The sequence below is a fragment of the Dermochelys coriacea genome, chromosome 1 (assembly GCF_009764565.3).
Source record: "Dermochelys coriacea isolate rDerCor1 chromosome 1, rDerCor1.pri.v4, whole genome shotgun sequence".
In the NCBI taxonomy this organism is placed as follows: Eukaryota; Metazoa; Chordata; order Testudines; family Dermochelyidae; genus Dermochelys; species Dermochelys coriacea.
Window position 1 is genome coordinate 55,766,663 of NC_050068.2, and position 24,602 is coordinate 55,791,264.

The following is a 24,602-nucleotide window of genomic DNA, read 5'->3' on the forward strand; positions in this document are numbered from 1 at the left end:
ATGTTGCACCAAATGCTCTGGTCATCAAGGCTGCCAGGGAGGAATCTAGACAGCAACATTTTAAACCCACTCCTCCTAACAAGGCAGCTAAACATCTAGTCCTGTAGGGAAGGAAGGCTTTCACATCTACTAACGTTCAGTTTTGTAAAGTGAACCATCAAGTGCTGTTGGCCAAGTACAGCTATCTCAAATGCACAGATTTTTTTTTAGACAAGCTACCACAGCAGGACACCACTCATTCCCAGGCGGTTATAGAAAAGCTAAGCTGTTGACCAGAACCACACTTCAGTCAGCGACTGATGCAGCAGACACATCATCTAGATAGATAACAATAGCTATTGTGATGCACTGAGAGTTATGGTTGCACGCTTCAGGATTTCCCAGGGAGTTCCAAATCACTGTGGAGGATTTACCCTCTGAGACCTATTTTTTCAATGAAAAGACAGATCAGTGCATACATGCTTTAAAGGACTCCAGGGCCACAAGCTGCACCCTGGGAACATATATGCCTGCCCCAAAAAGGAAATATCACAGGCAGCCTTTCTAGAGTGGCTCCTCCACAGTTGTATCATTAGTGATCTTATGACCTTCCTTTTAAGAGACACAAGGTACAGAACACTAGTTTCTCTGCATTTTGCATGTCTACAGCATCATTTCAATTCAATCCCATCCCCCAATGAAAAGATATTTTTGACAGGAATTTGAGAGCTGTAAGCCATTTATGAGGCTGCCACTTCCCAACTCCCATATATTATTTGAGGGTTGTTTAGCACTCTGTTTCCATAACTGGAGTGCCATAACAGACAATTGAGTGTTAAATATCATTGTGACTATGCAGTCAGGTTTACTTCTCTATCTTTTCAAAACCCCCATCCCCATTCCTCTTCAAGAACCATCTAATGAAGGTATTTTCAGTTAGGAGGTGAAATCCCTCCTCCAGTAAGGAGCAATAGAGCACTTAGAGATTTTTGCTCTACGTATTTCCAGGTTCCCAAAAAGAAGGTTGGAGACCTATTCTTGACTTCACAATCTCAACAGCGTTATTCACAAACTGATTTCACATATGAAAGACATTTTTTCACATGGCTGTTCACCCTGCCCATAGTGGTGTTTTCTCAGATTTATGGTGGGTCCTGACCATTTTCAATACAGGGTGCTCTTATTTGGCCTCGCCATTCCCCCCTCCCCCTCCCAGGTTTTTACCGAGGTCTTTCTGGTAATAACAGCTCATTTCAGACAGAACAACTTCACCATTTCCCCTTCTCTCGATGATCAGTTTCTCATTGCAAAGACATCTCAGGAAGCCCTTAAGTCGACCACATCAATGCATTAACTACTTTCTTCCAAAGGAATCGCTGTGAACTCTGAAAAGTTTCTCCTTACTCCAGTTCAGCCTGTAGATTTCACAAGGATCACCCTATATTCAGTTATGGCACGAACTTCCTTACCATGGGACAGGTTTTGAACTATGAGCGCCCTAGTAGGTCAGGCTATACTCAACCCTCAAGCTCCAGGTAGAACTTGTCTTTCCCTCCTGAGGCATATGGCTTCATGTACTTATGCTACCCCATTCACCAGACTCCTCCTATGTTCCATTCAGGTCTGGCTCCAGACAGTACATTCATCAACCAAACACAGCATGAACACCATGGTAACAATTCCTTCAAGAGTAATGTCTTTCCTCATCTGGTGGAAGGATCCCTATCAGGTATGTGTGGATGCCCCCTTCTTACCATCTTTGCCAGACAAGATAATTGTTACAGACGCTTCTCTCTCAGGCTACAGAGTCCTCCTGGACAACCATATGGCACAGGGCACTTGGACACCCTGAGAAACCAGGATGCACATCAACTTTCTGGAACTCCAGGCAGTCTCAGAAACTTGAGAGAATTTTCAACAGTTCATCTGGTCCCGCTATGTCCTCAATATCCGATAACATGACAACTATATTTTCCTGTGTGTAGAAGCAGTCATCCTGTGGAAGTGGTGTATCAAGAATTGAATCACCATGTTGGCAGCTTATCTTCCATGAATTCAAAATGTGTTGGAAGACACCCTCAGGAGGCATTTTGCCATCAATCGCAAGTGGGAATTGCATGATTCGCTAATAAACATCATCATTGCTCAATGAGGGACATTTCCTTCTCAAACAAATGAGATGTAACACATACTGCTCCACAGGAGCTCTAGGACTACACTCTCAGGGCAATGCTTTCCTTCTTCCCTTATCAGGCCATCTCAGCCATGCTTTTCCTCCCTAACCACTCCTTCCTCGGGTCCTGCAGAATATTCTTCAGGACCTGGTAAGTGACGTCCTTATAGTCCCCGATTGGTCCAGATGGTTTTGGTTCCCAAATCTCCTACAACTGTCATCTGAGTCTCTGATCACCATCCAGTCCTTTCATGATCTCTTGACACAGGAGAAGGGCAAGATCAAACATCCCAACCCTGAAGAGCTTCCTCTAATCTTAGTTTTTGGATGGGAATCGACATTAGAACATTACTGCTCTCAAGCTGTATAAACCATCCTTAATAATAGCAGAAAGATTTCCACTAGTAAATGCTGTTCAGCCAAGTGGAAACGTTTTTTCATCTGGGCACATCAAAATATTTATCTCCCGAGCCAGTGGATATACCCGTCGTTTTGGACTAGCTTTTTTTCTCTCAAAACAACTGGGCTTTCCCTCAGGTTCATCTGGCAGCAATCAGTGCGTGCCATCCACTGACAGATGGTGGTTCAATTTTCACTCACCTGTTGACTACCACATTCTTAAAGGTATTTATCAGAACTTTTCTGCCAGTAAAGGGAATGTGTTCCTCATTGGGACTTGCATCTTGTACTTGCACCCCCAGAGCCTCCCTTTGAACCAGTATCTACATGTTCCATGTGTCACTTATTAATGAAAGTTGATTTCCTTATGGCCACCACCTCAGATGGAAGGGTGGGTGAGCTAGGAACCCTAATGGTGGGTCCACCATTTGCTATATTCCATAAAGACACAGTCTCTTTAGGACTATGTCCGATATTCACTTCCAGAGTAGTTTTGGAGTTTCACATGAACCAATCAATGCTTTATTTTTTCCAAAACCGCATGCATCTGAAGAAAGGAGACCTCACTCCCTTGATGTGTGTGACATGCTCTGCGTTCTACCTGAAGAGGACAAAACAAAGTAGAAAATCACCTAGATAGTTTCTCGCTATAGCAGAACAAGTCTGAGGTCAAGTTATATCGTCGCAGAGGATCTCGGGATATATCCTGCTTCACCAGTAGTTGCATCTTCCTTCCCCTCATAGGGTGAGAGCTTGCTCTACAAGAGCATAAGCAACTTCAGTGGTATTGCTTCAGGAAGTACCCTTATTTGTGGAGAAATTCTGCACCAAAAATAAAAATTATGCACACAATATTTTAAAATTCTACATATTTTATCAAAATAACAATATGATCATAAGAACATAATTAAGGCTATGATTTGATCATGGATGTCGTGGACTGCAGACCTCCATGACTTCAGCCTGCAGCAGCTGAGAGCTGCAGGGTACCCCCACCTCCTCTGGTGCCTGGGAGCTGCGGGGTATCCCTGCTGTTTGGAGTGGCAGGGGTCCCCCGCCGGCTCCCCAATCCCCACAGGCAGTGAGGGATACCTGGCAGCTCCCCAGTGGACAGGGGAGGGGTAAGCAGGGAGTAGGCGGGATAGGCCCTTGAGGAAGGGGCGGGGTAGATTCTGGGTTGATCTTGAATTCAAAACATGATCATGTGCGTAAAAAGGTTGGAGACCACTGCTGTAAAACATGTTTTCTAATCTTATCATTCTTGTGGCTATGCTCTGAACCTTCTCCAATTTATCAACATCCTTCTTGTATTGTGGGTACTGGAACTGGACATAGTATTCCAGCAGTGGTTGCACCAGTACCAAATAACCTCTACTCCTACTCAAGATTCCCCCTGTTCATGCATCTCAGGATTTCATTAGCTCTTTTGGCCACTTCATCACACTGGGAGCTCATGTTCAGCTGTTTATCCCCCCACACTCCATCCCTGTCCCCAAATCTTTTTCAAAGTTACTACTTCCCAGGATAGAATTCCCCTATCCTATAAACAGTCTTTGTTCCCAAATGTCTACATTTACATTTAGTTGTATTAACATTCATATTGTTCGCTTGTGCCCAGTTTACCAAGCGACCTAGATTGCTCTGAATCAGAGATCTGACTTCTTCATTGTTAACCACTCCCCCAATTTTTGTGTTATCTGTAAACTTTTTCAGTAGTGATTTCATTTTCTTCCCAGTCATAAATAAAGACGTTAATAAAGAGTAGGATAATCTACTCCATTTGCAAATCATTGTCCTTGCCTGACCTGTTGACTTAGCAGGTAAAATACTTAGCTTTTACTTTCTAAATATACTTACTCTATATTAAGATAGTATTTACTACCTACCTAAACCCAACAGCTGTTTAAGGTTCAATAAGATGAAATATTAAGTTAGTTTTCAGAGTAGCAGCCGTGTTAGTCTGTATTCGCAAAAAGAAAAGGAGTACTTGTGGCACCTTAGAGACTAACAAATTTATTTGAGCATAAGCTTTTGTGAGCTACAGCTCACTTCATGCGTCCGATAAAGTGAGCTGTAGCTCACAAAAGCTTTATGCTCCAATAAATTTGTTAGTTTCTAAGGTGCTACAAGTACTCCTTTTCTTTTTATTAAGTTAGTGTTCATATTTCTTTATTTCAGAGACACTAACAGATACTAAAGGGCAATTTTCGAAAACACTTTTATATTGTTTCAGAATAAGATTTAGTATGCATAGATCTTGTATTTGTTGGTGCAGACCCACACTTAACAGCTGAATGTTTCTGTTTAGCCACCTCGCACATCTCACCCTGTAGTGAGGTTCTCCTGCACAGACTGTGAACCAATGGTCATTGACAAACTACCTTTTGATAAATATGAGTTAGAACCTTCACCGCTGACCCAGTTTATTCTGGAAAGGAAATCTCCTCAGACCTGTTGGCAGGCAAGTTGAATATGTACTAACTAAAGGACATTTATCTGAGAAATAGTATTCTGTAAATACTTTGAAATTAAATTATAATTGCATGTGTTGATTTACTGTAAATTTACTGACATCACACCTTTAATTTATAACTTGCACTTTAAAAATATTTATGTACAACATGAATTACGTGAACTCTTCTTATTGCAGGTGTATGTGAGCAATAGTGCAAAATATAGTGAACTTGGCCATCCTTTTGGTTACTTGAAAGCCAGTACAGCACTGAATTGTGTGAACCTGTTTGTGATGCCTTACAATTATCCAGTACTCCTTCCCCTCTTAGGTAAATACAGCTTTCTCAAATCCTTCTGATGTGGTAGGCAGATGGAAGATTGCTTCAGCCTAGTTATATTTTTTGTTATGAATGCTACTGTTAATAATCATAAGCCTATACAAATCCAAAACATTAAGAACATAATGACAGGTTTCAGAGTAGCAGCCGTGTTAGTCTGTATTCGCAAAAAGAAAAGGAGTACTTGTGGCACCTTAGAGACTAACAAATTTATTAGAGCATAAGCTTTCGTGAGCTACAGCTCACTTCTAGCTCACGAAAGCTTATGCTCTAATAAATTTGTTAGTCTCTAAGGTGCCACAAGTACTCCTTTTCTTATTAAGAACATAATATTCCTACTGAAAAGAGAACTTCCAATTTTTCTGACACCTATTATATTCATGATTCACTTGTCAAAAAATTACTACCATTCCTGAATCTGAGTATAATGCTGTTGATTTATAAAAATGAGTGTTTATTGTTCAGATATTTTACTCCCTTTCTAATATGCTGTGGCTGCCACGTTTTCCCCCCCTACTGGTACTGCAAAGGCACTCTTTTCCCCTCCCATGGATCTGATGAGTTAGATTTTATAAATACATTAAAAGATTCTGCCTTCCTTACAAATCTCATGGATTGCATCCAATAGTGATTAGCTCTGATTAAGCCTTAGTGTAGCAGGATGAACCTTTAGAAGAAATGTTCTTAGAAAATGTGTGGTGAGTGATACCTTATATTAAGAAACGCACCTCTCATTTAACTTTCTCTGTTCGTATAACTTCTTAGATGACTTATTCAAAGTACACAAAGCAAAGCCAACCCTAAAATGGCGACAGTCATTTGAAAGCTATCTGAAGACAATGCCTCCTTACTATCTAGGGGTAAGATGATTTATTGTATGTGCATTTTAAAATTGCTGCTGTATCCTATAATTTATGTTAAACTTGTACCTTCAGTTATTAGCTTGTTCTGTTAACTGCCTTCTTTTGGAATATATTTTATAAAGCAATTAGGATGTTCTGAACATAATAAAAGGTTAATTGTACAAATCTAGGATTTCACATTTATGTCATCAGGTGGAAGAATAACTTTCCTAAAATTTACATTAATGTCTTGACTTTTCCCTTTGACCGTAATATTATAAAAACTTGGTCAGGTATAACTACTGCTTGAACTGTACCTCCACTAACATTTAATAATTCCGCATTGATGTTGCAATATTTAAAGGAAAAGGATGTTACGATGTCTTCAGGGGTTGCAAATTCACTTTGAAATGAATGCATTAAGCAATATTGTGCTTTAAATTCTTGCTACAAACTTAAGGGTACAAATATACAAGGATATAAATATGTAAGTGTATGTATTACTTGTTTCAGCCTTTGAAGAAAGCTGTGAGAATGATGGGAGCGCCTAACCTTATAGCAGACAGTGTGGAATATGGACTTAGTTACAGTGTCATTTCATACCTCAAAAAGTTGAGTCAACAGGTAATGTTGATGCAAAAGAGCAATAAAAATGAAAACTAAAATTGAAAAACACTGTTATACTAATATCAGACTAACTTGAAAATATCAGTGAACCATATTGGTTATCGTAGTAAAGGGGCAAGAAACCTCAAGTTACCTGAATTCCTACATGTGATTACTGTTGGTACATTTTCCATTCTCTGAATTTGTTGAAAACTTTGTTTATAGACTAAACTGTACATACATACTGATATGTGGCTGATTGGATGACTCAAGGGATATAGTATACAAGCAGCATTTTCATATGTGCCAACTTGAAAATATTTGTGATTAAAAAGGCGCAGTCCTTTCTGCTCTGTGCTAAAAATAACCTTGCATAAGATTAGGGATTTGTGCCTATATGTAATTCGGCCAAAATGTAGCCGCCTTTCCTATTTGGCTCATAGTTTTTGAAGTGCTTCAGGATCCATGAAAAATGAAAGGCATTAGCTAAATATAAAACATCATCAACAGTGCCTTTCATCCCTATTGAAGTGCTTGCTTACAAATGAAACTGGCACAGAATGGACAAGGTTACACCCCAAGCCACTGGCAGTGGTGGGGAATAGAACCCACATCTCCCGGCTAGTCTCCTGCTCTAGCAGCTAAAAACCATTGATTTCCCATTATCACTTATGTTTTGTGTTGTGTCAAACTTTTTTTTGGATAATCACAAAATTGAGTAGCTTTGACACAAATGGATGCAGAGATGCAAGTATTAATGCCTTTGTATGTTAAAATTTCATAAACAAAGTTTAAAAATCTTCAGTATAAATCTTATTTTTTTAAACTCCTAGCTATAGCCTGTGGAAATCTGTGATAAATCTTACCAAATTGTGTGGTCATTTTGCTCAAAAAATCTGCATAATATATAAATCTGTATATTTATACATTTTTGGCTCAAAATACCTAAAATACATTGTTCTACAGTATGTTATAGCTACATTAGAGTATACAGTGATCCTTCTTCAAATGTTTTTCTTTTTGAAAGATTCTACTAGTTTAAGAGAGTTCTGTTCTTAAAATGGGAAATAACATTTGAACTTGCAGTATGGAGGGAACTTCTCAAGTGCAACCTCTGAATAAACACTATATAGCAGTCAGAAGTTCTCAAATGATTTTTGGCTCATTGTTCAGCTGTATTCTGCCAAACTACTAGTGATACATTTTAGATCATACTGATTTTGGGACATACTGGGCAGCTGAAAAATTACTGGCTGTGGTGGATTGTCTGCCAAATGGAGGAAGAATCAAAAGATTGCTGTGTGTTCCCTCATTTTGTTGGAGTTGAACTGTCTCTTCCTTGCTTTAATCTCTGGTTCTTTTCTTTTCTTCTGCTGACTTTTTAAAAAAAGAAATTGATACCATCATATGAGTCCATAATAAATACAGTTAAATGAGATAAGTTACTTTGTGAGAATTCTCATAAGACTTCAGCTTTTTTCACAGGGAAAAGTGAAATCCATGAGCACATGCAGAAATTGTGGCACAGTTTTCCTATAATTGTAATCAAGGCATTTTTATGAAAATAAAAGCATTGCATGCATATTGGTGCGTAGATACTATGATAATGGGCACCCTAGAAATACCTGAAAGAGCTAGACACAAAAACTGTTTACCATATTCTAATGATTTAGAATTGTAGTAGTACATTCAGCAAACCACCTTAAACACTCTTCCACATTATATTTTTTTATAGTGTATTAGCACATTGCCGAATCTTCTAGGTAAGAATTAGGAATGAATTTAATATTCTGACTAATCATTTTAAGAGTATATTGTCAATTTTATTTATTTATTTATTTCAAATTAAGGCCAAAATAGAGTCCGATAGAGTCATTGGCTCTGTAGGCAAAAAGGTAGCGCAAGAGACTGGAATTAAGGTCAGAAGCAGATCACACAACCTGTCTATGGCACATAGGAACGATTTTCAACAACTGCTACAGGGGATTACTGGGGAAATTCCTCATAGACTTCTAGACCTCAATATGAAGGAGTATGCTGGGTTCCAAATAGCTTTGCTGAATAAGGTAAGCACCATTATGTGTAATGTTGTTATTTTCAGTACACTTCCATTGAAGTATTAGATGTTGTTTCATATGTAGTATTAATCAAAGCTTTATTATATTGCTGCAACTGTAGGAATTGAAACCTCAGACATTTAGAAATGCTTATGATATACCCCGAAGGAATCTTTTGGATCACTTAACAAGAATGAGGTCTAATCTTATGAAGATAACTCGCAAGTTTCTCAAAGGACAAGATGAAGGTTAGGCTTCTTGGTTTATTGTTTGCATATCTTAATATGTGTAGTAGTTAGTACTATTAGCATAATTTTGTATAGTGTGCTGAATGGAGTTGAGCCTTCTTCAATAGATGCTTAGCTAGGAGGTTTTCTTTCTGAAATAAACTTCAAAGTGCTTCATTACACTGTGGCACCTGATGAGTAGAAGACAATAATGGAAAGAATGAAATAAGAATAGTCAGCGAAAAAGGAAAAAAGACAAGAAAAAATAAGACTTTTAATAACATTTCTAGATTATGAATATTAGTCTGGTCTAAGTAGTGATAGAATGTCACTACCATCCAATGTTTGTTAAAAAAAAAAGTTGTGTCCGGTTCCTGGAGAGGTGTCCATATTACAACTGACATTAATTCTAGTGTAATCTGCTATCCAGCCTACCTCCTTGCTGAGCAAAGGATTGATGGGTGAATTTTGACATTTTGTGCGGTCAGGAATACATTGAGGACCTGAATCACAAGGACTCTTAAGAAAATGCTGAATTTTGTTTTAAGTGTGTACAAGATTACAAGTATCTTGTACTTTGCTGACAATATTAGAAAGGACATTTCTCAAGTTGTTGGTGTTTTACTTTTAATTAATAAAATGTCTTCATGTGTTTGGCAGTTATGAAGGGGCTTTTGTGTAATCATAGTTCAGAGCAGCATGTAAAGTGGAATATTAGATAATTTCATACATCAGTGTAGTAGTAGTCTCAGTGCATTTTACAATTAATGTGTTCAGATTATCCTGATCAAAAAGATGGGATATGAAAATGTGGATGTGTGAAATGCATCCAGAATTAAATTCTGACAAAACAGTGTCATACTGTTTCTATAGGCATAGTCTTTTGATAAAAAACTATCTTCAATTCCAATAGATCAAGTTCACAGTGTACCAATAGCACAAATGGGAAATTATCAGGAGTACCTAAAACAGATACCATCTCCTCTTCGAGAGCTTGACCCTGATCAACCCCGAAGGCTACATACATTTGGTAATCCATTTAAATTGGACAAGAAGGTAATTTCTCTATAGTACTCTTTTTGTGTAAAACTAGTGCTATGGCATTTGTATGTGTTGCTAACTAGAGGCCATCCAAGTGCATAGGAAAAGATGGCCACTATATTTCTTAGGAAATTTCCTCAACCCTTTTCAGACCACCTGTTTTTTTTATGGAGGGACAGACTTGATTAGAAATCACTTATGAAACTTCTGCATTTTTTAGTATGAAATATTCATATGTTGTGAAATGTCCAACACCCTACCCTTTTTTCACTCCCCCACCCTTCCTTTTATTAAACCCCTTCCTTAGCAAAAGCTTGCATTAACTTGATGGCTTTTCCACTAGCCCAAGGACATGGATTCTCAATCCCTCACAAATCCAGGCCTTTGACTTGACTTGAGTGAACTCCCAAGATAGTTGAATATTTAATGGACTAAAAATTACCTTGCGTGACTCCAGTTTAGAAGTCATGTTTTACAGACAAATTTTATAACCATAGTCAGCTTTCTTACTTGGCATATTGTTTATAGTGTGGTCTTCAGTGCATCATCCCTCCCAGAGTAAATCATTTGCCCAGGTTTTTTTTTAATTGGCATTTTAGAGAAGCCAAGACAAGGTGGTATATTTTCCTGATTGGATTGTCTTATATCTGGCAAAAGTCAGGAAATTGTTGGATATGTGATGTATTTTTTGTTAAGACAAGATAACACAAATTTGAGAGCTTTTTTTTGAAAAACCAGATTTATTTGTTACAGGGAATGATGATAGATGAAGCAGATGAATTTGTATCAGGGCCTCAAAATAAACACAAACGACCCGGAGAACCAAATATGCAAGGGATTCCTAAAAGACGTCGGTGTATGTCACCCCTTCTCAGAGGCCGGCCACAGACTCCTCCTGTCATGAACAATCATATTGGAGGAAAAGGGCCACCTATACCTGTAACGCAAGCACAGCCAGATCTTGTTAAACCTATTCCTATCCACAAAAGTAAGTGTAACTCTATTTCAGTTAATTTTTCCTGTTGCCTTCATTTGGTTCCTCTTCAGAAAATTCACTTTACTGTTTATACAAAAGAATATTTTAGTTGGTCTACAACAGATACTCATCAAGAAAGTAAGCATGCTATAGATTTCTCAAATTCGTGCATTTGAATATCCAGTCCAAAATGTCAGTATGTAAATAGAAAAGGAGTACTTGTGGCACCTTAGAGACTAACAAATTTATTAGAGCATAAGCTTTCGCATCCGATGAAGTGAGCTGTAGTTCACGAAAGCTTATGCTCTAATAAATTTTAGTCTCTAAGGTGCCACAAGTCCTCCTTTTCTTTTTGCGAATACAGACTAACACGGCTGCTACTCTGAAACCTGTCAGTATGTAAATGTTCAGCCTTGATTATCCGATTACTTTGCATATTTGGCACCTCATAGGTTTTAAACCTCTGCCATTCTTTTGTAATTTTTCAAAGCAATATAAAGATTTCTGAAATTTGTTAACTATCTGCCATTGAAACACCACTTTTTAAAACTAAACCTACCTTGATGTGTACAAGGGAAAGTATTATACAATGTAGACAGAGGTACTTGTCCTATGCCTTTTAATTGCTTCACAAACATACATTTTTAGGATTTAGTAATACATAAATTGACTGTAATTTTATAGCAAGTAAAATAAACATCAGTGAAATTTATAGTAGTTACCCTCCCAGCAAATCTATGAGAGGGCAGAATATGGGAGGGTTTCATATTTATAGACTTGCCATATTTGTTGTTTGTCTACCTGCGCTCTTTATATTGAGGATTTATATTTTCCTCCATAAATCACTCTCTTTTGAGCCCCTAATTATTTCTGTTGCTCTTTTCTTCCTCAGCATTTTTGTAATAAGAAAGTGGATGTATTAATTTAACATTTCAGGTTCATTTTCACCAGAGACAAGTAGAGGGGTTCTTAACTTCCTGTTCTGTGATGTGGTATCCCTGTATAGATGAAGAGTTTAAAGGAGTTTGATATTTCAGTCGTTACATTTTACTTTTCTTACAAATAAGCCTACTTTTTTCTAGCACTCTTTTTTCTTAGCAATAATGAAAAGCTTTTTACTTTCCCCTTAGCTTTTTAACTAACATTTTAACTCATTTTCTTGTATGCCCCATATTTTTTCATATATTACTAATTTAATATTGTAGTTTGGTTTCCTTCTGTCATTTGACTTCGTGTATTAAGCAGATCCTTGTGAAATCAGTTGGTTAATCCTTATATTCAATTTCAGAGAAATTGTAGCTTGTTTTAATTACGGTGTCTTTAAGATTCCCTAGCTGCCTTGCACCATGGTACATTTAAAACCTTCCATCTTGTGGTGGTCACTGACTTTTTTTTTTAATTCCAAATTTTTATTCAGGTAGTGGTTGCATTTTCTTATTTTTGGCTCATACTCTTTCCCCTTGTAACACAGGAATCTATTAATTAAATAAGACCACACTTAAAATTAGATACTGCTATAAGGCATTCAAGTAGACATGCAAGAGTAATAGCCAGCACCTGATTTTAGCTGAATTTCAGCCTGGCCTCACTTCTTGCAGGTGTAATTTTGTGCTTGCAACTAAATGTTTTATTAAATCTTACTATTTAGATGGCAAAATATGACTGATTTGTAGACTCAAGTTAGGTATGCAGCAGATTAGGTAAGGTTTCTTCCTGTAACTGTGGGCAGAAGAGTTCAGTTTTTGCAGGCACAAATTGTCCCTCTGAAAGAGAGAATGTCTGAAAAACTAGGGCCAATCTTCTTTTGTGGTGTGACTTTTTTCCAGGAGGAAGTGTGTTCTACTTAACCTGGCCTGGAATAATTTTTAGACTTCTGGTAAAGGCATAAACAAATATATATTTTAAAGTTTTTCATATGTTAAAATAGAATACATTTTCAACAATTGTTGGTTGTTTGCTTTTCCACTTTGCTGATAAAATACAGAACATATTGCATTTTAATTTGGCTGTTTGCAGTAATTTCCTCACTTCTTGGAGGTAGGACAGTATTACAAATAAGCATGTAGTTAACAATCCTGTGGGAATTGACACCAGGGCAAATTACAATTGAATCACTGCATATAGTCAGAAGTATTGGGATATATCTTCTTATAACAAAATTTAGGAACCTTCTCAGTACAAAGAGTTTGTTTCCCCTCTTCTCTTTTAATACAGTGAATAAAGTAAAAGCAAAGCCAGTATGTCCTTTAAGTGGGTCTCTCTGATATCTGATACATTAGCGAGTACAATCTCTTTGATCTGAGTCGCTCCAAAATATTGCAACACACAAGCTTATCTGGTGAGCTTCATTCCAGTGAAGAGTGAACTTTATTCCTTTAATGTGGGCCTGTGTGTTACATAGGGCTTTGAGCCAGCCCTTCTTCACTGAAGTGAATTTTATCCATTAATCTTAATGGGACCAGGTAAGTAATTCCTCACAGAAACACCTTTTATCTTCTGTTCATTGGACTTCTTGCTTTGTTGCTAGTCTATTTAACTCTTCCCGTTTCCTTATAAAGAGTGCTTCCCTGTATTGCTAGACCACCACTCCTCAATGGACGTTCCACGGTGTTCTGTGCCACCAGTAACATCATCTTGGGACTCCCCCAGTGTTGCAGAAGTATCTCTTACCTTCCTCTAAACCTACCTGCCGCAAAATGACTGCACAAGACTAGATTACCCAATATCAAATACATGATTTTGATGTTTTTAATACGTGTGCCAGCTTGTCCCTCTTCATAGTCTTTATTTTTCAGCTTCAGAAACCAATAACGAGATTGCAGCGGATGATGTGATTGAGAATCATGTTGCAGACCCACTTTCATCAGATGTTTTTCCAAATGCTATGGATTCTGAATTTTCAGTGTCCTCTTCTCCATTCAATTCATTGGACGGACCAACAACTCATTCAGAGCATCTAGGCCATGAACATTTAGAAGCTAATAACCTTAACGTTGATGAATTTATGAAAAATCATGAAGAGTCAGATGGTAAAGAGCGAAGTACTCAAGAAAACTTGCCAGCATCTTCGCCCAACAAAGGGAAAAAAGTGATACATTCCAGAAGTGCGAGAGAGGTTAATATAGAACTGAAAGCACAAATTATGAAGGAGATTAGAAAGCCAGGAAGAAGTAAGTATAAGAACCCCAAACCACTATCTTTGTATCCAGATGAATGGAGAGACAACTAGACTCAGTTGAAATATTTAGAGTAGAACATTGTATTTTGTAAGCTACTGAGTCATGCAAGAATTATAATAGAGAGGTATCTGTGATTACTAGCAGAAGTAAAAATAAGAGAAGAGAAACCTAATGTGTAGTAGAGAGGAAATCCTTTTAATTCAAAGTTTATAAGGCCTCTTTAGAAAGTTTGAAAATGCTTTCTTCCTGAGTGGGTGGGTGGAATAGGACTAAATCCATCTGTGTTTATATTCAGATTTTGTACTTACCTACTTTGACAGTAGCCTAGATTTAGTACACTTGATTTTTACATTAAAGTTGACAACTTTTAATTTTTCTTTGAGCGATGGTCCCTATGTATATTCCACACGCTGGATAAGCATGTGCACCATGAGCTTGAGTCTGGAACTTGTTTTTTACAAGCAGTGTCCATTGGCCTGTACATGTGCCATAGCTCTCCTCGCGCACTGAAGCTAGGGCATAAAAGATGGTGTGGGCCAACACTTTTCCAATTCCTTCTTACTGTTGCAAGGTCTGAGTCAGAATCTTTGGTGTCCTCAGCTCCTTTTTTTTTTAACTGTGTCATTGCTGTAAGCTATTGTGTATAGTTAGTTTTAGTAGTATAGTGAGTCTTCATAGTATAGTGAGTGTTTTTTCCCATTTTCTTCCCCACCCGGTAACTTTTTCCCCCTGAGAATGTATATGGTTCCAGGGTTCAAAAACTGTTTCCTGCCCTCATTCCTTTTTGCTGAGCAACTAACAATAACATTGCCTCTGCTGCTTGTGTGAGGCTCATATTTCTGCCAAGTGCAGCATCTGCCGCTCTTCCCCCACCAGAACTCATGAGGGTCAGGACCTCCCTATACCTCATCTCACCAAGCAGGCAGCATCCCTCCAAGCACAAGCTCAGGATTGGAGGCTAAGACCATTAAGCCTGAGGAGAAGGCTGCACATGACAACAAAGGGCACTCTCCTAGATATAACGACATGCCATCTTTGTTGAAAACTGCCCTGAAGGGAGAGGATCCCTCCCCAATCCAGTCAGTCAGGAGAGCTGGTGCACACGGGTGCTAAGAATTTAGGCCTGAGTAAATCATCTCAACAGGAGAAGGAAAGGTATAAAGATATGGATCTGATGGTTCAAACATCGAGGGTCTGATGGTGAAGGCTTGGGATAAACAGCCAGTTGATCCATCCTACTGTGAAGAGTGTGGGATCCCTACTCTAGACACCCAGGATTGGTGTAGGAGTCCTATTTTTCCATCACCTGGATACTCACAACTGGCCCTGTTGGGGTATTTGGAAGGGGAAACTGAGGAAGATCATATGGTTCTGGAAGCAATCTTATTGTCTTTACCAGATGAGGTGGTTACTCCATTTTCTCTGTCTTTACCAGACAACTTGAAATAATATCAAGAGCTCAGGGTGGCTGCAGAGCTATAGATTCAGCTTGAGGAAGTCCTGGAACCTCAGCATATTTTTTTAAACATTCTGCAGCCTTCCTGTCCCAGTTGAGTGGCCCTCCTCATAAATGAGGCCATCATGGACAGAGCACAGATAGTTGGCACACTCCTGCTTCTTGTGCTCCCACCTGTAACAGCTCTGAGAAGCACTACTTCGTTCCATCCATGGGGGGGAGCTTTTGTTCTCTCACCCACTGCTAAACTCTTCGGTGGTTTAGGCAGCTACAAAGCAGCCCGAGCAACACCACCCAAAGGCTACTCCCTCTGAAAAAGGACCCAAGTGACTCAACCTTCTAGGGAGAAAGGTCTTCTCTTCCACCTCCCTCCAATTCAGGATCTCGCATGATCAGGCCTGCTTGTCCAAATATGATTTTTACTAATTATAATTTTTTGGAATTTAAGGACAAGCTCCATGAAGGGGGCCTAATTCTAGGCCTTAGTGAATGGGGGCAGATTGGTGGCCAAAGCTTTCCTCCAAGCTGCAATGGGTACAGCAAATATTGCATCTAGGGGAATGGCTTACAGATGTGTTATGAGGAGAGACTTGTGGTTACAATCCTCTGGTTTCCCTAGAGAGTTGCAGAGTACCATCCAAGATCTCCCCTTCAGTACTATCCACCAATTCCACGAGAGAGTGGATGCGTGTCTCCACTCCCTCAGAGACTCCAGAATAACGCTTCACTTGCTGAACATTTATACTCCGGTCCTAAGAGAAAACATTATAGACCTAGGTATAGGGCAAGGCCACTGCCTCAGCTGTTTTACCACCAACATCCACAGGAGCCCCCACACAAGAGACTGAAAGTTTATATACCCAGGAGCCCAACCTCTGCAGCATCCACCGCCATGTTATGCTCTAATCCCTTAGTGAAGAGTTTCTTTTGACAGGACCCATGTGCCTTTCTTGATGCTGCTTCACTCCCCTCCTCTGATATTCAAAGGCCGCCTTACCCAATTTGCCAAAAAACTGGAAGGCCCTAACTACAGACAGATGGGTATTAGATTATTCAGGGTGGTTATCTGATTGAGCTGCTGTTACCTCCTACCCACAGACCCATTTCCAAGGACCACTCTCACAAGGAGATTCTATGACAAGAGGTGAACTTTCTTGTCCTCAGGGGAGCAATAGATAGGGTTTCACCTCAACTTCAAAGGAAGGGATTCTAGTCCCCTTACTACTTTATTCCCCAGCAAGGTTGGGGGATGGAGGTCAGTTCTCAATCTGAGACAACTGAACAGGTTCATTCAAAAACTAAAATTCCACATGATATCCTTGGCATCAGTAATTCCCTTGTTAGAGGAGGACACATGGTCCATGGCTTTCGACCTGAGACACACATTTGCACATAGACATCCACCCACCCACAGGATATTCCTCTTTGATCAAGAACATTACTAATTCAGAGTCTTCCCGTTTGGTCTAGCTGCAGCACCTAACATCTTTACAAATATTTTTTTCGGTAGTGGTAATGTGGATGAGAAGATTGAAATTTACAGTAATCCCTTATGTTGATGACTGACTTCTGATGGACAGTTCCTATGAGGAAGTCCAGTGGTTCTGTTCAGTGTTCTTCCTTTCCTGCGTCTCTACGTCAATCACAAAAAATCTGTCGATTCCCGCATGGTTCATCAATTTTAAGTGGAGAGATTGGACTTGATCACAACAAGAACATATCTACCTCAAGAGGTTTCATGCCATGAGCACTTTCATATATAAGGTCAATCATAGGGCCACTGGACATTGAGCTGCTAAAGGAGCACTCAAGGAAGACAAGACCATTGAAAAGAACCTAAATGAATACTTTGTATTGGTTTTCGCTGCAGAGAACGTGAAGGAAATGTCCACACCTGAGCCATTCTTTTTAGATGACAAATCTTAGGAACTGTTCCAGATTGAGGTGTCAACAGAAGTGGTTTTGGAGCAAATTGATAAATTAAAAACAGTAATAAATCACCAGGACCAGATGGTTTTCCCCAAGAGTTCTAATGGAACTCAAATATGAAATTTCAGACCTATTAACTGGGTATGTAACCTATTACTTAAATCAGCTTCTGTATCAAATGACTGGAGGATAGCTAATATGATGCCAATTTTTAACAAAGGCTACAGAGGCATCCTGACAATTACAGGCCAGTATGCCTAACTTCCAGAACCAGGAAAATTGGTTGAAACTATAGTAAAGAACAGTATTATCGGATACATAGAAGAGCACCATTTGTTGGGGAAGAGTCAACACAGATTTTGTAAAGGGAAATCATACCTCACCAATTACCCTCTGATCCCACTGAGAGTTACCAAAAGAAACTACAGCATTTGCTCAAGAAACTCCCTGAAAAAGCACAAGAACAAATCCGCACAGACACACCCCTGGAGCCCCGACCTGGGGTATTCTATCTGCTACCCAAGATCCATAAACCTGGAAATCCTGGACGCCCCATCATCTCAGGCATTGGCACCTTGACAGCAGGATTGTCTGGCTATGTAGACTCCCTCCTCAGGCCCTTCGTTACCAGCACTCCCAGCTATCTTCGAGACACCACCGATTTCCTGAGGAAACTACAGTCCATTGGTGATCTTCCTAAAAACACCATCCTAGCCACTATGGATGTAGAAGCCCTCTACACCAACATTCCACACAAAGATGGACTACAAGCCGTCAGGAACAGTATCCCCGATACTGTCACGGCTAACCTGGTGGCAGAACTTTGTGACTTTGTCCTGACCCATAACTATTTCACATTTGGTGACAATGTATACCTTCAAATCAGCGGCACTGCGATGGGTACCCGCATGGCCCCACAGTATGCCAACATTTTTATGGCTGACTTAGAACAACGCTTCCTCAGCTCTCGTCCCCTAATGCCCCTACTCTTCTTGCGCTACATTGATGACATCTTCATCATCTGGACCCATGGAAAAGAAGCTCTTGAGGAATTCCACCATGATTTCAACAATTTCCATCCCACCATCAACCTCAGCCTGGACCAGTCAACACAAGAGATCCACTTCCTGGACACTACAGTGCTAATAAGCGATGGTCACATAAACACCACCCTATATCGGAAACCTACTGACCGCTATTCCTACCTACATGCCTCTAGCTTTCATCCAGATCATACCACTCGATCCATTGTCTACAGCCAAGCGCTACGATATAACCGCATTTGCTCCAACCCCTCAGACAGAGACAAACACCTACAAGATCTCTATCATGCATTCCTACAACTACAATACCCACCTGCTGAAGTGAAGAAACAGATTGACAGAGCCAGAAGAGTACCCAGAAGTCACCTACTACAGGACAGGCCCAACAAAGAAAACAGAACACCACTAGCCATCACCTTCAGCCCCCAACTAAAACCTCTCCAACGCATCATCAAGGATCTACAACCTATCCTGAAGGACGAGCCATCGCTCTCTCAGATCTTGGGAGACAGACCAGTCCTTGCTTACAGACAGCCCCCCAATCTGAAGCAAATACTCACCAGCAACCACACACCACACAACAGAACCACTAACCCAGGAACCTATCCTTGCAACAAAGCCCGTTGCCAACTCTGTCCACATATCTATTCAGGGGATACCATCATAGGGCCTAATCACATCAGCCACACTATCAGAGGCTCGTTCACCTGCGCATCTACCAATGTGATATATGCCATCATGTGCCAGCAATGCCCCTCTGCCATGTACATTGGCCAAACTGGACAGTCTCTACGTAAAAGAATGAATGGACACAAATCAGACGTCAAGAATTATAACATTCAAAAACCAGTTGGAGAACACTTCAATCTCTCTGGTCACTCGATCACAGACCTAAGAGTGGCTATACTTCAACAAAAAAGCTTCAAAAACAGACTCCAACGAGAGACTGCTGAATTGGAATTAATTTGCAAACTGGATACAATTAACTTAGGCTTGAATAGAGACTGGGAATGGATGAGTCATTACACAAAGTAAAACTATTTCCCCATGGTATTTCTCCCTCCCACCCCACCCCCCACTGTTCCTCTGATATTCTTGTTAACTGCTGGAATTAGCCTACCTGCTTGTCACCATGAAAGGTTTTCCTCCTTCCCCCCCCTGCTGTTGGTGATGACTTATCTTAAGTGATCACTCTCCTTACAGTGTGTATGATAAACCCATTGTTTCATGTTCTCTGTGTGTGTGTATATAAATCTCTCCTCTGTTTTTTCCACCAAATGCATCCGATGAAGTGAGCTGTAGCTCACGAAAGCTTATGCTCTAATAAATTTGTTAGTCTCTAAGGTGCCACAAGTACTCCTTTTCTTTTTGCGGTACCTCACCAATCTATTTGAATTAATCAACAAATGTGGACTAGTGTGATCCAGTGGATATAGTGTAACTGGGCTTTTAGAAAAACTTTTAAAGGCTCTTAAACAAAGTTAGCAGTCCTAAGATGAGAGGGAAAGTCCTCTCATGGATCAATAATTAGTTCAAAGACAGGAAACAAAGCATAGGAACAAATGGTTGGTTTTTAGAATGGACAGTGGTGTAAATAGCGGTGTTGCCCAAGGATCTGTATTGGGACTAGTGCTGTTCAGCATATTCATAAATGATCTGGAAAAAGGGGTAAACAATGAGGTAGCAAAATTTGCAAACGATACAAAATTACTCAAGATAGTTGTCACAGTCTGCCTTGGACTCAAGTTAAGGAATCTCACAAACCTGGGTGACTGGGTAATGGCAAGTGACATTCAGTGTTGATAAATGCAAAGTAATGCACATTGGAAAACATAATTCCAACTATATATACAAAATGATGGGATCTAAATGGGCTTTTACGACTCAAAAAAGAGATGTTGGAGTCATTGTGGATAGTTCTCTGAAAATATCTGCTTAATGTGCAGCAGCAGTGAAAAAAGCTAACCATGATAGGAACTATTAGGAAAGGGATAGATAATAAGGTAGTAAATAGCATACTACTACTATATAAATCCATGGTACGCCACACCTTGATTACTGTTGCCCCATCTCAGAAAAGATGTACTAGAAATTGAAAAGGTACAGAGAAGGGCAACAAAAATGATTAAGGGTATGGAACAGCTTCCATAGAGCAGAGATCTAAAAGATTGGGACTCTTCAGCTAGGAAAAGAGAGGATTGAGGGGGAGAATATGATAGAGGTCTATAAAATCATGAATTGTATGGAGAAAGTGTTAATCCCTTCACATAACAAAAGAAATAAATGTCTCCCAATGAAATTAATAGGCAGCAGGAACAAAAGGAAGTACTTCTTCACACAGCACTCGGTCAACCTGTGAGACTTGTTGCCAGGGGATGTTGTGAAGGCTATAAGTATGACAGGGTTCAGAAAAGAATTAGATTAGTTCATGGAGGATAGGTTCATTAATGGCTATTAGCCAAGATAGGTAGGGATGCAATCCTACGTTCTGGGTGTCCATAAGCTTCTTACTGTTAGGTGCTGGGACTGGACGATGGGATGGATCACTTCGTAATTGCTCTGTTCTGTTCATTCTCTCTGAAGCATCTGGCATTGGCCACTGTCAGAAGACAGGATAGTGGGCTGGATGGACCATTGATCTGATTCAGTATGGCTGTTCTTAGGTTCCCTATCGGACCCAGGACATTCGTCAGAACTTGCCTTTCCCCACTCTGCCACGTGGCCTCATGCGCACACTTGACACTGTTCGCCAGGCTTCTGCTTCACTGCCTACAGGCTTGGCTTCTCTCCGTGTACTCAGCAGAGAAGGGCAACATAAATCGTAATGTGACAGTTCCGGTTTTAGACTCTCTCATCTGGTGAACAACACCAGAGAACATTCATGTGGGGATTCCTTTCCTCAATCTGACTCCCAAGGCAACCATCATTAAGGAAGCTTCCCTCTTGAGTTGGGGTACTCGCATGGGCCATCATATGGCACAAGACATAGACCCTACAAAAGTCCAGAATGCATATAAATTTACTAGAATGCTAGGTGGTCCATCAAATCTGTGATGCCTTCCCCTCACTCATCCAATCCAGACATGTGCAAACAATGTTGGACAACATGACAACAATATTTTACATAAACAAGCAGGGAGGAAGTGAGATTTGTCTATCTCTGTGCATAGAGAGGCAGTTGCCCTCTGTAACTGGTGTATCAATCATAGCATAACCTTATCAGCAGCATGTTTACCAGGCATGCAAAACTCCATAACAGACTGCCTGAATAGACATCCTTCCACAAATCACAAATGGGAGATTCACAGCTTGGTTCTTGATGATAACTTTGCCCAGTGGGGAACACTGGCCTGGGATCTTTTTGCCTCATGGGAGAACAGGAAATTTCCTTGGTACTGTTCCAGAGCAGCCCTGGGTAAAGGCATGATGGGAGATGCCCTATTGGTGTCATGGAAGAGTCATTGGATATGCCTTTTGTCCCATCCGACTGATACCACAGGTTCTGTGGAAGGGTCACTTATCCTGTCACAGCTAGATTTCTAAAGGGGATTCTCGGATCCTTTCCACCATTGGTGAAGTTCGTACCTTAATGGACTCAATTTTGCTTTATCGTCACTCACTAACTTCTCCCCCGCCCCCCGAGCTTCTAGCCACATGTGCTGTGGCCCATCCATCCATGAAGGTGTCCTTTCTATAGCCATAACGTCAGCCAGAAGAGTTGGTGTATGGGGAGCGCGTGTGGCAGACCCACAACATACTTCCTTGTTTAAAGAAAAAGACTCATTATTATTCCACTCTAGATTTGTTCCTAAAGTAATTTCCAAGTTTTACATGAGCCAGGAAATCCACTTACCAGTATTTTTTCCAAAATTGCATGCCTCAGATGAAGAGAGACAGCTGCATTCTCTAGATGTCTGAAGGGCTTTTGGCTTTTATCTTCAAAGAAAAAAGGATGTTGGAAAAACGCACCTAAATTATTTGTTTCCATAGCAGAGTGATCAAGTGATCTAGTTATATTGGTGCAGAGACTTTCAAAATGGATCTTGAGTTGTTTGTATTACCCTTTGTTACCAACTGGCTTGTATCCGCCTTTGCAGGGGGTATGAGTGCTCATTCTGCTAGCAGGGGTGCTGGAACAATTTGTATAGTGTGGGTACTGAGAGCCATTGAACCAAACTGTAAACCTGGTATATGATGGAAACCACTTCAAGCCGGGGGTGCAGCAGCACCCCTAGTTCCAGCACCTTTGTCCACTAGAGGGCAAGCTACTTCAGCTGCATCACTGAGAGACATCTCTCCTAGAGATATCTAGGGCAGCTACGTGGAGCTCTTTGCATACCTTAATGAGATGATATGCTCTGGTCAAGTTGTCAACTGCAGTTACAGCTGTGAGGATAGTAGTACGACAGTCACCTAGCACTGCCGCATCCTCTCCCCAACCCCCATCTGACTACGGCTTGTTAATCACCCACGTGTGGAATACACATAGGGACTATCACTCGAAGAAATAGAGGTTACTTACCTGTAATGGCAGTTCTTCAAGATGTGTGGTCCCAGTCTGTATTCACTACCCATTCTCAGTCCCCTCTGCTGCGGATTGTTTGAACTGTGGTAAGAATGGGAAACTGGAGAGGTGTCGGCCTGCACCACTTTTGATGCTCTCTGTTCAGAGCAGGAGGAGAGCTATGGCACATGTGCAGGCCAATGGATGCTGCTCGCAAAAAAAATTCTGGACTCGGGCACATGTGTATCCTACATGTGGAATGCAGATAGGACTACACATTTCAAAGAACCTTCAGTTACAGGTAGGTAACCCTATATGTTTACTTGCCTACTTAATACAAATACAGTACCATTACTTAAGCTGTACAAAAGTTGAATGAAGCTTGCAATTATGTTCATTAAGCTGGCTGTTGCAACAGATATATGTGTGTAGGTTTCATCTAATGAACTTTTTTGCTTTATTTTTTAAGAATATGAAAGAATCTTCTTTTTACTGAAGCATGTTCAAGGCAGTTTACAAACACGACTAATATTTTTACAGAATGTTATTAAAGAAGCCTCAAGGTATGTAGCTACCTAAAAATCTTGTAAAGTTATACTAATAATTTGTATAATAGTTTGTAGTCAGAGGTATGTCCATAATTACTATATATGTCTGTCTGAGACCCACACATTTGTAACTATCATTCACATTTTGATTAACTTATCCTACAAATTAACTACACAAATGCTTCAAATTACAGGCGAAGGTCCTGGGAGGAAATCTCTTCTGTTCTAATTCATCATGATCTATGTAGTTCTTGCTCTTTTTTCCCCCAAGCCTTTATACTTGTACAAACTCAACTCTTTGCTGCTGCTTTTCAATTTAATGTCTTGGAAATGATGACTAACGGTGTTAAAAGCAGGAAATAGATAAATCCACATAAATCTAGCAAGCTGGGGTGTCAATGTCCAGTATACTAGCTTGCTGCATGTATACAGGCCATGTGAACCCTGCTACTTGCACACTAAAACTTCTGTAGTGTGCTTTGACCTACTGCCGTTTGAAAAAGTTCCATAGTATACAATATCCGTGTCCACACAGCCAGTTACTGTGTGGCAACCTGGTACATGGTAGATTTATACCCTGACTTGCTGAGCAGTAAGTCTCTGTAGATTAAACCCTACATGGACAAGAATGGTGTAAAATGGGAGAGAATCAGTCCTGTTCCACAATGTGGAGCAATGTATTGCTGAAGGATGAATTTGAGTGTGCTTCCCATTTCAAAGAGCTGTGTATTGTAACAGTGGTTCTTAACAAGAGGGGTACATCAGTTCATCTAGCTATTTGCCTAGTTTTACAACAGGCTACATAAGAAGCACTAGCAAAGTCGGTACAAACTAAAATGTCATACAGACAA

At 40.0% G+C, this 24,602-nt stretch overlaps 1 protein-coding gene across 8 annotated transcripts in view; it reads left to right on the plus strand.

The window, feature by feature from the left end:
* The window catches only part of INTS6 (integrator complex subunit 6), an 83,255-nt gene that overhangs the window by 45,975 nt on the left and 12,678 nt on the right, over positions 1 to 24,602 (plus strand). For 4 of the 8 annotated variants that reach the window (XM_043504479.1, XM_043504478.1, XM_043504480.1 and 1 more), the window contains 11 exons: positions 4,860 to 5,012; positions 5,202 to 5,334; positions 6,109 to 6,203; positions 6,699 to 6,809; positions 8,642 to 8,857; positions 8,970 to 9,096; positions 9,989 to 10,131; positions 10,870 to 11,104; positions 13,888 to 14,262; positions 23,370 to 23,504; positions 23,673 to 23,766. In XM_043504479.1, coding sequence (XP_043360414.1) covers positions 4,860 to 5,012; positions 5,202 to 5,334; positions 6,109 to 6,203; positions 6,699 to 6,809; positions 8,642 to 8,857; positions 8,970 to 9,096; positions 9,989 to 10,131; positions 10,870 to 11,104; positions 13,888 to 14,262; positions 23,370 to 23,504; positions 23,673 to 23,766 — 1,817 coding nt within the window. The remainder of the gene's footprint in view (positions 1 to 4,859; positions 5,013 to 5,201; positions 5,335 to 6,108; positions 6,204 to 6,698; positions 6,810 to 8,641; positions 8,858 to 8,969; positions 9,097 to 9,988; positions 10,132 to 10,869; positions 11,105 to 13,887; positions 14,263 to 23,369; positions 23,505 to 23,672; positions 23,767 to 24,602) is intronic. The other 4 variants (XM_043504481.1, XM_038388109.2, XM_043504482.1 and 1 more) reach the window with 3 other exon arrangements.